At 41.4% G+C, this 13,717-nt stretch overlaps 1 protein-coding gene across 1 annotated transcript in view; it reads left to right on the top strand.

Annotated features, from left to right (window-relative positions):
- SYNPR (synaptoporin) overlaps positions 1–13,717 on the top strand; it is a 282,952-nt gene that overhangs the window by 152,927 nt on the left and 116,308 nt on the right. The window contains exon 3 of the mRNA XM_061129173.1: positions 11,394–11,518. Within this exon, the coding sequence (XP_060985156.1) occupies positions 11,394–11,518 (125 nt within the window). The remainder of the gene's footprint in view (positions 1–11,393; positions 11,519–13,717) is intronic.

The raw sequence follows: 13,717 nt of genomic DNA, 5'->3' as shown, positions 1-13,717 counted from the left end.
AAAGAGTCGGACACAACTGAGCGCATGTGCACACACACACTCATCTACAGGGCCTGGTCAGAATTCCTCAGGTGATAGTATGAAATGCCAGTTTTATGAGGCTACCTTTGCTTGGGAAGATTTCATATAAATCACAAAACAGCTAGAAGGGCATAGTATCCAATTTTTGATATGTAGCCTGAAATGGAAAGCAGCATGGAAGATACTGGAGCTGGTGAAGAACACAGATAGTTATATACAATGACAAGAAAAAGCATACAGCTCCATAGGAGAGAGCTTTTTGACAATGGTTTTCAGTGCTTCCAAATAAGATAGAATTATATTGTCTTTCAGGGATGACCTGCAGTTTTTATCCTCACAGGAAGGTCTCTTCTGAGGTTTTACAGGGCTGTTCACAAAAACCTTCTGGGTCAGAAGGTTTGCAGTAACCATAAACTGATGACCAGAGTAGGTACTTGGTCAATTTCTTTGGAAAAATCCCATTATCAACAGAAGAAACACTAAAAGAAAGAAGAATTGGGTCAAAATGAGTAGAAATGGAACATTAAGTTTTAGAGGTGTTCCATCAGTCAGCTAAGGGCCGCCTGGGCAGCCCATGGGGTATGAGGGAAGCCACAGTTAATCAAACACTCTTTCTGCACCAGAAAATATCCTGACAGTATGTATTCCTTGCTTTTCCAGGGCTACTAGAGAGTAATCAGCTCCTTTAAACAACTGTGTTCTCAGAAGTGCTTCTCAGGGGTGCTAAGGACCAGTGGCTTATCAACCCAAGACGGACCATAAAAGGAGAAGGGACACGAGGGAATGGCTCATCACAGGGAGCTGGAGAGGCAGGAACTGAGTGTCCTTAACTTAAAAGCTGCTGGATGATGGACAGGGGTTGTGAGGGACTCCCCACCCACCGTGAGTAGCTGACAATTAGTAGGAAAGTCTTGTTAAATGTAATTGGCAGAACTACTCCTGGCAGGCTTCTCCAGAATTCTTACCATCCAAGATTCTCAGTCCTTCCCCCATGATGACCTGTGATACTGCAGAACAAAGTCTTGTAATGCCAAGGCAAGATCTGTGAGCTGCCACTGGCATCCATTTGCATGATCAGGGCTTTGTCTTACAAATGCTTCACTTAGTCCTCACTTGGGTTTCTGAGCATTCTTGGCCTTAACAAGCCCATGATTGATTTTAATCTTTCTATAGTCTACTCCAGCCAAGTGACATACCCTTCATAGCCCTGGGAGAGTTGGGACAGATGAAGATAAATTTTAGAGAAAGGCAAATCCACGTTCAAACCATGACTACTTCACGTACCAATAACCCATGTAATCTTGGCATGCTGTTTGACCCAGTTTCCTCAAGTGTAAAATGAGGGATTATGTTTCTTTCCGCTTCCGAGGGGGTTGTTGAGAGGATTAAATGAATTCATATAAATAATGTATTTACTGAAAGGACTGGCCCAGAGCATCAAGTGTGGTTGATTTTTTATTACTATCATCATTTTCATGGCCATCATTGTAACCATCACGATGTTTATTACTCTGGGCTTCAGTGCCAGGGTACACATTTCCAAGTCCTTCATCCTCTCATCTTCTCTTGCGCCTTCACTGGGTGTTCATTCCCTTGACAGCATTTATGAGCCACTACCATGTTTTGGCACAACAAGAGTACAGAGAGAGTTGAGCGGTAGTCCTGCTGACATGGCGTTTGCAGGTTATCTGCGGATGTAAATCAGTTACTCATCTTCTAGCACCTAGACTTGCTCTCTGTCCATCCACACACTCCAGTCCAACCTATATGGCCTTTCTGAAATGCAAATTGGTCATACCCCTCCCTGGCCAATAACCCAGCCCCCTCCTAAAACCCCAGTTTCTCCTGGGTTTCTGTAAGGGCCAGATAGTAAATAGGTTTGCCTTTCAGACCATAGGGTCTCTTATTGTCCATACTCAGTTCTCTTGTTGAAATCTGAAAGCAACCATAGACCGCATGTGTGAAAGAATATATGTGGCTTGACATGGCCCAGAGGCCATAGTTTTGAGATCCTTGCTACATCAGACCTGGCATATCCCTGCCGCCTCCTGAATGGAGCCTCAGCTTTCTTCTCATCTTTCAGTGTCTGTTCCTATCCTGTCAGCCACACGACTCAGATATGCCTTACTCGTTCACTTGAGTGTCTTTGATTTGCTTCTCTCTCTGCCTGAAACACTCATTTTCTCCCTCTTACCCAGCTGAACCTGGCATGCTTGCCTGGCATCTGCTTAGCTGTCCATTCCTCGAGATTGCACTCCTCATGTCCCTCCACTCCTCTGCAAACACACTCCACATTTTCCTTTAGGGGCTCCGGTGACTGCCACCACCAAAAAGCAGGTGTTACCATCCCTGTTCATCCACTTGTCCACATTCCCAAATAGATAGCACGTTCCCTGGAGGTGGCGGTGTGCATGCTTGCTAAGTTGCTTCAGTCGTGTCCAACTCTTTGCGACCTTATGGACTGTAGCCTGCCAGGCTCACTGTCTGTGGGATTTTCCAGGCAAGAATACTGGAGTGGGCTGACATTTCCTTCTCCAGGGGATCTTTCCGACCCAGGGATCAAACCTGTGTATCCTGTGTCTCCTGCATTGCAGGCAGATTCTTTACCACTAAGCCACCGGGGAAGCCACCGGGGAAGCCCAAAGGTGGCGGAGGGGGATATATTTACATATTTTAGTCAAAGAGTGTTTAGGAGCACCCACTTCATGCCAAGAGCTGAGATTCATCAGTAAAGACAAGGGTATTACCTTTCCTCAGAGAAGCGGCCAGGCAAAACATAAACAGATGAATGCATAATGCCAAACACAGATTTTTAAATATCTGCTCAGGTAAATAGCAACAGAAGTGAATAATGAGAGTGAAAGTGGGGGTGGGCTGGGGTCAGGTGCCCTCCTGTAGATAGCATAGTCCAAGAAGACTTTCTGTTTGCAGAAGATCTCTGCCTATTTGGAAAAGGCTGCAGAGATGAGAGTGTGTCTAGCTATAAGCTGAGGGGCACAAGCTAAGGTGTGCTGAGTGGTACCCGTCCTTTCATTAATACAGTCCTAGGGCCACTGCAGTGCGTGGAGAACAATTGGTACTTGGTCAGTGTTTGGTAACTGTATCAGTTGCATTTCCCAAAAGCAGGTCCTGAGACTTGTTTTGGGAAATGCAAGAATGTAGGCTCAAGAAAGTGACCTGAGAGATGATGCCAGGAAGCACAATGATGAGTGAGGAAATGAAAGAGGAAAAGGAAGACTCCAACCACAGGTGTCATTCATGAGCAGATTTGCTGTAGGCAATAGAGCTCAATCCCATTGAAAGAAACTGTATTAAACACACCTCAAAATGTCCGAGCAGACAGAGAAGGACACTTGGGGGATTTGTCCACCAATTTCTATCCCACATTGTTTGGAAACTGACATGGAATTGATCCCCAGAACCTTGCACCATGCCACAATCACAGGCTGTGTCCCTGCTGCTTGAGATAGTCCTCAACAGAGAGAACTGAATGTTTATGGAGGAGCCTTTGATGCATATGAGGACTGTCCCCCTGACACTGCAGGTGGCCTTTAGGGAGTGCATAGGGGATCCTAAGCAGAGCATCAACAGCTTTTCCTACAATAACTAAATCAGTAAGTAAATAATAAGTGATTGAATGTATACAACAGATGAATGAATGAATAATTGAAGTGAAATCAGTCAAATAAACCCAAGGTGAGTGATATGAAATAAGAGGAAATATGAGATATGGAATAAGAGGAAATGTGAAATAAGAGAAGTGAACCACTGAAATCAGCCCCGGGTGCTTCAGGGGAGAGTCGAGGAAAGTCCCTTGGTCGCTGTGGTGTGCTCAAGCGCAGCTGACTCTGCGGTTCTCTTCCCAGTCAAGTTTCAAAGATGTTATTTTGGTGGCTTAGAATTGGCCATGGAGGAAGTATTTATACCATGGAAATTGGCAAATGCTGTGTAAGTCATATCTGTATCTGTGGAGCTCTGATTGCCAGCACACACAGCTTAGTGGTAAGAGAAATACCACTACTTGGTCCCAATCACCTAATCTCTTTCTAGCCAGGCTCCTTACTCTCACTTATTTCTTCCAAGGGATCTTTCTTGCCAGAGTTTGTGCATCAGACCTTGGAAGATGTCCCCTCCCTGACTTCACAGAAGACCACAGTCCCCATGAGAGTCATTAATCAGGCTGATTTCCTGTCCTCCTCCAACCTATTGCTTTCCACTATGCCTTGCAAATTAACCAGAAGGATTAATAGCAGCTTTCACTGATATTTCTCGTGTGGTGCAATTAATTCAAAGGAGGGAGCTGCTTGCACTCTTTCCAGGGGAAAACCTTTGGTATTGTTAACTGTGTAAAGGTATTCCTGCTATGAGGAATTTTTGGTTTGTGGATGCTTGTTAAGCCAGAAAGTGCAAGGCAATGCTTCTGTTCTCTTTCAGCCGGATGTATTCCTAATTAACTGCATGCAAGGGAAATCTCTGCTGGCTAATTTCACCCATTAGAGAGTAATTTTTGTTGTTAGGAACAGAGCCATAGATCATCCAAGACAGTAGTGAAATGAGAGTTCATCGTAGGAGATTTATTTTACTTTCCTGAACTAGAGAGAAGTGAGTGATTGGGCTGGTGGTTTTGATATTGATTATCTGAGGTTGTGCCAGAGGCTGAGGTGTCTGCTCTATTTGAGGAGAATTAGAAAGATGGCAACACAGAACTATTTTTTTCTCTTTTAATTTTTATTGAAATATAGTTGATTTACAATATTGTGTTAGTTTCAGGTATACAGCAAAATGATTCAGTTACATATGTGTTGACAATATATATATATAAATATATATAATATATATATATAACATATATATGTTATATATATATAACATATAAGTTTTTAGATTCTTTCCCATTATAGATTATTACAGCATATTGAATAGAGTTCCCTGTGCTATACACTAGGTCCTTGTTGGTTTTCTATTTTATATATAGTCATGTGAATATTTTAATCCCAAATTCCTGATTTATCTATCTCCTCTTCCCCTTTGGTAACCATAAGTTTGTTTTCTATGTCTGTGAGTGTATTTCTGTTTTGTAAATAAGTTCATTTGTATCATTTTTTAAGATTCCACATATAAACAATACCATGCAGTTTTTGTCTTTCTCTTTCTGACTCACTTCACTTAGTATAAAAATCTCTAGGTCCACCCATGTTGCTGCAAATGGCATTATTTCATTCTTTTTAATGGCTGAGTAATATACACGTACATACAATGGAATATTACTCATATATAACTATTTTCTTTATCTATCCTTCTGTTGATGGACATTTAGGTTGCTTCCATATTCTGGCTATTGTAAATAGTGGTTTGATGAATATTGGGTTACATGTATCTTTTCCAGCTATGGTTTTCTCCAGATATCTGCCTAGGAGTACAACCACTGGATCATACACTAACCCTGTTTTTAATTTTTAAAGGAATCTCCTCATTGTTCTTTATAGTGGCTGCACCAGTTTACATTCCCACCAACAGTGTAGAACGGTTCCCCTTTCTCCACCTCCCCAACATTTGTTATTTGTAGACTTTTTGATGATGGCCATTCTGAGTGAACTTTTATAATTTCACTTGATTTGGGTAAATGAACTTTTGCCGCTGAATTGTGCCCTTGATGTCTAGGAAGGTGAGTAAATACACTGCGTTACCAAAAGGAAGGCACAGGTTTGGTTGAGGATGAACACAGAGCCCAAAGCTTGTACAAACTCATACATGTACACATGCATACACAAAAACACAGTGTCATTAATCTGTCATTATGTTGCATATAGCCTAGAGAGCTGGCCTCAGATGGAGTTTTTCTCTCAGACTCTTCTCCCTCCTGAGCCTTCCAGGACCCACCTTCAATTCTCCCTCCATCCTGTCTGCATAACACAAAGTTTTTCCATCTCTTCCAACTTCCAAGAGAGGATATCATCTGTCTTAGGAATCAGCATTAGTCTCTCAGAGTCTAACATCTACAAGACATAGGGACCATCTTCTCGCTAATATCCATGGCCTCTCTAAGCAACACTTGTCAAGCTGAGAAAGTCTATGTCCTTTTACAACATCTTGCACAATTCTAAAATCCTCCACCCCACCAAGGGTGGAAAGAAGAAAGAAGAGAGGAAGAGAAGAGAGAAGGAAGGGAGGGAGGAAAGGAAAGAAAGAAGGAAAGGAGAAAGAGAGAATATATTACCCATCCTCCTTAGCACTAGGTTTGCAGTATGTGTTTGTGAGTCACTAATGAGCAACATGGAAAACCTCAGGCCCCCGCAGCACCATGATGCATCTCTGGTCAAAGAAGTATGGACCATTTGACAATTCTCTATCCATGTGGTCAAAAATTGTTCTTCCTGTTATTCTAGAGCTAATTAGAAGACTGCTGACTGAGGGAATTTACACACCAGGATTCTAGTTCCAACTCTGCTCTTGCTGAGTTAAAGGCAAATGGATTTTCTTCTCTAGTTCTTAATTTCTTCAGTAGTGTGGTGATAGGGGAGGGGAGGGGAAGGAGAAGGAAGAGGAGGGACACACTCTAATGGTTTATTGAGAACTCTGAGCCTGATGCTTTGCGTGTGTTCTCTCAGTTGATGTACACAAATCCGCGTGAGGTATATTACTGTCAACCTCAACTCACCGTCCAGCTGCCACGTTGACCTTCCATTGGCTCCTTGGACTTGTCAAGCCTTTGCTTGCTTAGCGCTGTCACTTACGCTGTGCCCGCAGTCCCTGGGGCTTCTCTCCACACCACCCTCCATCGCCTGTGGCTTTCTCACTTTCGTCTTCAAGGTCTTAGCATAAATGTGACATCCTCAGATATAATGCCTTGGTCTGGAAGATGTCCCCCAGGACACAATTTGTAATTATGTTATTTGTATGTTCTTTTAATTCTGTCCCAACCCCCATCCAGCATTAAACTTCAGAGTAGGCAGGGACCTACTTTTTCTTTGTCTTTTCTCTAACTTTTTACCTTTCTGTTTCCCACCATCTGGCACCTGGTAAATACACCATTAAACAGTTGCTGAATGAGCCGGTGAATTAGTCCTGATTTAGTGGATATAGGAATGAGGTTGGGAAAAGTTAAGTATCTTACTCGGTGTCAGGCAGCTAGAAATTGGACTCAGGTTCAGGTCTGCCTGACTCTGGAACTGCTCCCGTCTACCACCTAGGGTAGAGTTGTTGGGTGGACTTCCAACTTCCAAAATTTCCAAAGTTCCATCTGACTGTACATTTCTCTGCAACACTAAGGGAATTTCAGATCCCTAAAGGACTCCATTTCCCTCTCCTCACTCTGTCCTGATGTATCCTAATTACAGGACCAGGTTCCTAGCTGATATACTGTGAAAGAGTTAATTTCACTCTCCCAGATATTTCACTTTCCAAACTATCCTTATAATGTTATTCACTCAGCAGGACCTGACTCTTCCAGTGTTGTACAGACATTATCTGTTTAATCCTCACCAACCCCACATGAGTTTCATATCAGTCACACAGTATGATTTCTCTTTAATCAGTGAGGACTGTGGGTAATGCAAGGTAACCAGAAAGCCCATAGGTATCATATTTAACTCAAGTTCAATGTCTTATGTTTTCAGAGCTCGATAGACGTTAAAAGAAAAAGCAGTGGTGTGTGTGGTTTCAATACTCTGATGCCTTCCTCTACACATCAAATATTTTGAGCTAAATATGTAATTTCAATACATAATTATCTTTCCATCTTAACTTCACTGCATGGTAGTATTAATAATATTTTACTGTATATAAGGCGCTTTAATATAAGATGAAAGGCCAAAAGTAGTTTCTTTGCAGCCATTAAGCATTGAATTTAAAGGATTTATCTTTGGGTCTTTTACCTCTAAATCACTCCAGTTTAATGTTACAGGGGATTTTAAAGAATACTACTGTTTGAAATCTTATGCTGTCCTGCCACACTTTTAATATAGGATTATTAAGCTTCACACACAAATTGTTGTTGTCAAAAGGAAATATGATCACATATGTTAAGTGCTGGACACGATAGCTAGCCCATTGTGGGTACTTAATAAAGCCGACAACAGATAATTCCTCCTAACCTTTTCATGTACAAGTGTTGATTACGCTCTGAGGACTCTTGCCCAAGAGAAGTACACATGTGTAAATACCATACAAATCCGCATGGATTCAGAGAAGACTGCACATAGATACATACTCCATCTCATTTTCTTCTCTCAGTGATTTGGGAGGACACAGAGGATGCTTCTGTTGTACAGATGAGGAAAGGGCGATCTCCACATCCTACCCCAGGGCTCTGGATGCTGCCACTCCATTCTGTCTTTTGGAAGAAATCATACTAAAGACACTATCATGACATGGCAGAAAGGACTGTGCCATCCAGTGTTGTATGATGAAACCTAGATTTAAGCATTGAACATTTAAAATCATGTCCTCCTTATTCCTACCAATACTAAGAGCTGACAGAAAGAGAACATTTGGTCATGAGCAAATCCATATCACAGGGATACAGATCCGAGTACTGTCAGCCTTGGTGTTCTGTGTATATCATTCTCAGATTTCACGATGGGTTGGAGTACCTTCTAAATGTCTCCACAAGTCCCATCGGTGATATAAACTAGGAAGGAAAGCTAACAAAGGAAAAAGATAAGGTTTTCTGGAGTGCTTGTATGTTGGTTCATTGGGGCTGATGGTCATATAGATTTAGCTAGGGAGGAAGTCTAAACTTCCCATTTTATGTTCTGCAAGATCTTACCAAAATCTCATACACATTTATTTAGAGTAATAACTCTTGTTCACATTTATTGAGTGCTTTTTCTGTGCCAGGATCTGTTCTAAGTGCTCTACACACATTAACACAGATAAACACATTTTACTTTTACTTCGTCTATAATATCATTTGGTCAAATTGTTTCTATTTTAAATTACTGGATTTAAAAACCAATAACTTGGTGGATTCTGAATCAAGATAACAGAGTAGGAAAATCCTGAGTTCATCTCCCACAGACACACAAAATCTGGGACTACCTACAGAACAACTGTCACTGAGAATGACCCGAAGACTAGTAGAACAGGTTTTCTAAAACTAAGAATCTATAAGGAAAAGGCCACATCAAGTTGGGTCAAAAGAACAGAAGCATGATCTAGTGAGAACCTATCCACAGAGGGAGGACTATCACAGCCATGGCAGTTTCCTCTATGCAACAAGGGCGTTGAGCCCCACATTGGGCTCCTCAGCTTGGGGGACTTGCACCAGGAAGACGAGCCCCTGTAACATCTGACTTTGGAAGCCAGAGGGGCTTATGTCCAGGAAAGCTGGAGGGCTGTTAGAAACCGAGACTCTGTTCTTGGAGAGTACGCACACACATGCTCACTGCTCAAAGTCTCAGCACAGAGACAGCAGCTTAAAAAGCACCTGTGTCATGGGAGAAGGAGATTCACTGACTAAATTTAGGACATGTGCTGGAGGGGTAGAGATCTGGTGGAACTTTCTCCAGAACAGAAACACTGGCAGGTGACATTAAAAAAAAAACCAAAACTTTCCTTCTACCTAGTGGACCCAGCACTGGTGTGTACCGTTTCTGTCACTCTCCATCAACTGAATTAATGCCATGTGCACCAACCTGGCCTATCCCTGAGGACCGACCCTGCCCATCCCGCCTGCCCCAGCTGGCTCCTCCAAAGCAGCTGCTGTCACGTTCCACCAACAGGCACTGCCATCTGACACTGGCACCCCTCCAAGATGGCTCCTGCTCCAGGGGTCCAGCCCCCACACCAGCAAACCCACAATAGCCCACTTGGGCCTCGAAGCCACTTCAGAGTTAAAGATACACACAGAAAGTGAAGGAATGGGAGAAGATATTCTACACAAGTGGGAACAGAAAGAATGCTGGACTATCAATACTTATATCAGATGAAATAGGCTTTAAAACAAAGACTGTAAAAGGGGACAAAGAAAGGCATTACATAATGAAAATGATCAAAAATAAAGCAAATATTAACAGACAAAAAAGGAGAAATTGACAGCAATACAATAATTGTAGGGGACTTTAACACCCCTTTTATGTCAATGGAGAGATCATCCAGACAGAAAAATCAATAAGAAAACATTGGTCTTAAATGACACATTATAGCATATTGATTTAATGTACAAATACAGATTATTCCATCCAAAAGGACAGGATACACACTTTTCTCATACACTTAAGAATATTCTTCAGGATAGATCACATGTTAGACTACAAACCCTTACACAGTAATTCCTCTCACTATGCAAAGTGAGCTGGTGTTGCTAATGGGAACCCAAGCTACTAGAAGAAGGTGAATTTCAAAGTTAAAATAACTGGAGGTATTACAGAGATGAGCAAGACATTCTTTTGAATTTAGCCAAACTAAGTGGGCAAAGATTGGTATTTGTTTTCTTCCCATCTTAGGGCATTCTCACCCTCCCAGGTATATCTTCTTTCTCTGGAGGACTTCTCTGAGTTCCTGCTTCTAATTTTCACTGCCTGATTACCATAGATGCATGTTTTATGCTAGGATAGACTAACATTAGTTGGTCATCAGTTGAACCTTTTAATAGTTGCCTCTAGAAAGAGCAAGTAAAACAGAGATGAAACCACCAAGGATGCTTTGAGGTTGACATATACTGAGATGTTGTGCTCCAAAATAGCACATTTTAGGTAATCTCCACCTCTTCCACCCATCAACCCTAAAATTCTTTGTGCATTTTTAAAAATCTTTATTATTCCAAAAGACAAAACATGTGTTTTGCAGAAAATACAGATAACCAAAAAGAAGGAAGCAAGGAAACATCTGAAATTCTTCCCACATGGAGATACCCATCATTAATCTCTCAGTGTATAGCTTTCCAGAGACTTTGATGTAAGATTACATCTCTACCTTCTGTAGTGTGACAGTTCTTTACACAGATGCTGTTGTTCAGTCACTAAGTTGTGTCTGACTCTTTGCGACCCCATGGACTGCAGCAGACCAGGCTTTTCTGTCCTTCACTATCTTCCAAAGTTTGCTCAAGTTCATGTCTGTTGAGTCGGTGATACTGTCTAATCATCTTTACACAGATATTTGATCTTAAATGCAGATATTTTGTCCTGTATTTAATTTTTCCACAAGCAAAATGACTCCAGCTTTCCAGGAAATTTTTCGCACCCAGCCATCCCACTCTCCATCATCATCCTGGCCTTCATTCCAGCCTAAACCATATATGATGCCATACTTGGATGGCCATAATTGTCATCCTAACCTCTCTCAATGTAGACACTAACATCCTATTGACATATTTCATGAGATCAACACCATTCTAATAGCTGCCTTCTCTATTCTTTCTTTGTTCTCCCCAGCTTTTTGCAATCTTTGCATTTGCAACATGCGGTGGCTATTCTGGAGGCCTGCGGCTGAGTGTGGACTGTGCCAACAAGACGGAAAGTGACCTCAGCATTGACGTGGCGTTTGCCTACCCATTCAGGTAGGGAATGGTGCCCTCTTACAGAGAGGCAGGGAACTTTCTTCCTTCTTGGTTTCTTTTAAAAAAGGTGCAATCTCCCAGGAATTTCTGGGTAAAAAGAAAGGATTCTCCCTGAGCCTCCAAAATGCCCAAATAAGTAAAATGCCCATCCATCATCCTACCCTGGGAAAAGTTATTCTCTGGAAGTTGTAGCTTCAAACCAGAATGAACTCTTCTCCCTAACCCAAACTGCTACAAATGGCCCAATGTTGGAGTCTTATCAATACGGAGACTTCAATCACACAATTCCTTCCTCCCCATCCATATTTTCATGAGTTATCTCAAATTCTCTCTAAAATTGTGTGGTCACCTTTCATTTCATATCAACTATGCAATCCTGGCTGATAATATGTTTAATGGTATTAATAGCTAATAGTGTTTCCATGTGCCAGACACTGTGCTTAGCTTTTCACCTGTTTAATCTCATTAAGTCATCACAATGACCTTGTAAGGGGAGTACAGGTATCATCACCATTTCAAATGAGGAAACTGAGGTGCAGGTACATTTTCCCACCTTCCCTTGGTCAGTAAGTGGCAAAGTCAGTGTTTGAGCCTACCCAGGGTATTCCCAGAGCTCACATCTCTATTCCTATACTTAAGTTGCTTGAGATAATTCTTTCAATCTCTATATAAATTCATGATGAAAGATAAGACCTGTCTATAAAATAATGGCTATATACCTACCAAGATTTGTCCCGAGTCAGACATCTTGTGGTTATGATCCAAAGTGGATTAATTGAAATAAAAATTTAAATGATTCGTTTCTGTAAAACTAACAAATGCTTGGTACCAAAAAACTGGTGTGATTTTTGAGAACAGCTTTCAACATAATATTTTGGCTTCTTATTAATATACTCGCCTGTGTGCACTTCAAGTTAGCAGACATTTGTTCAGTCATTTTGTGCCACATACAGTGCTGGCTCTGGAAATAGAGAGAAAGGTAAAAATTTGCTCCTAAAAAACCTTTCTTAAACAGGTAAGTACAGTGTTTTCCAAAATCTTTCCCACAGAGCCCTAGATATTTAAAGTTTCTGAAAAGAAAGGAAGAGAGAAAGAAAGTCAGAGGAAAGGGATGGGGAATAGGAGGGAGGGGGGAGAAAGAGCTGGAGAATCATTAAATGATTTGATAAAATAAGTTTAAGAAATACTTCTTAGCACTTTGCCCTTTTAACACACATTTTGAATCACCAAGAACACAATATTTCTTCAAATGTATTTGACCACAGAAAGCCTTTCTCACTGAACATCTCAGAAGATTAATATATCATGGAACACATCCTTAATTATCGATCTAGTGAACTTCTCCTAGTCCAAAACAAAAATGTCTCGGTTCACAGGCAGTGAATCACACAGACGTGGCATTTATACCAATGTATTAAACGGTTTTTAAGAACTGTACAGTAATACAAGTTACAAACACCTCTGCTCAGGTAGATACTCCTCTAATAAACTAATAAGAGAGTCCAAAGCAGAGAAATACTAAGCATAGAATGCCTGGTAATTTAGTAATAAGAGTTTCCTATGCCAGTGGTAGTTGGGGTAGGAATGTCTGACATGTCTAAAGGTTTTGGAGGAACTCCCTGGCTTTTGTGTCGAATGACTGAGGCAATGCTTGCGTACTGCTCAACAAAGGGGATCTAGCAGAAGAGAGGAGAATTGCCACTGATTATGACTAAATAGGGGAAAGAGGTTAAGGAAAGACAAAGAGAAAATAATAGGGAAAACCATTTTAAAGTGAAGACGATTACTTTGGGTTTGATCATGCCAGGTTTGAGGTATTTTCTATCAAGAAGTTTCATGTTTAAATCCCATATAAGGAGTGAGGGGAGCCTGCAAATGGAGGTCCAAGAGTCATAATCGTGGAGTGAAAAACAGGTCCTGAACAAAGAGAGGTCATCAAGAGAAATAGAAGAGTAGGCACACAGGGCTAAGCAATGGATGATGTCCACATGTAGAAGAAATGAAGAAGGAGAGGAATAACTGAGGGAGAACAAGAAGAGCCAAAAGAAAAAGAGATAGGACCACTAGACAAGTGTAGGCTGCGTGGAAAGTAGGGATATGTCATGCATGAGTGATACCACTCAGCACTTCACAGAAGTCAAGAAGTGAAAACTAAAAGGCCAGTGGATGGAACAAATGGTATCATGAGATACTTCACGA

The sequence above is a fragment of the Dama dama genome, chromosome 24 (assembly GCF_033118175.1).
Source record: "Dama dama isolate Ldn47 chromosome 24, ASM3311817v1, whole genome shotgun sequence".
In the NCBI taxonomy this organism is placed as follows: Eukaryota; Metazoa; Chordata; class Mammalia; order Artiodactyla; family Cervidae; genus Dama; species Dama dama.
The sequence above is the reverse complement of the archived record's forward strand: the minus strand, read 5'-3'. Positions and strand labels throughout refer to the sequence as shown.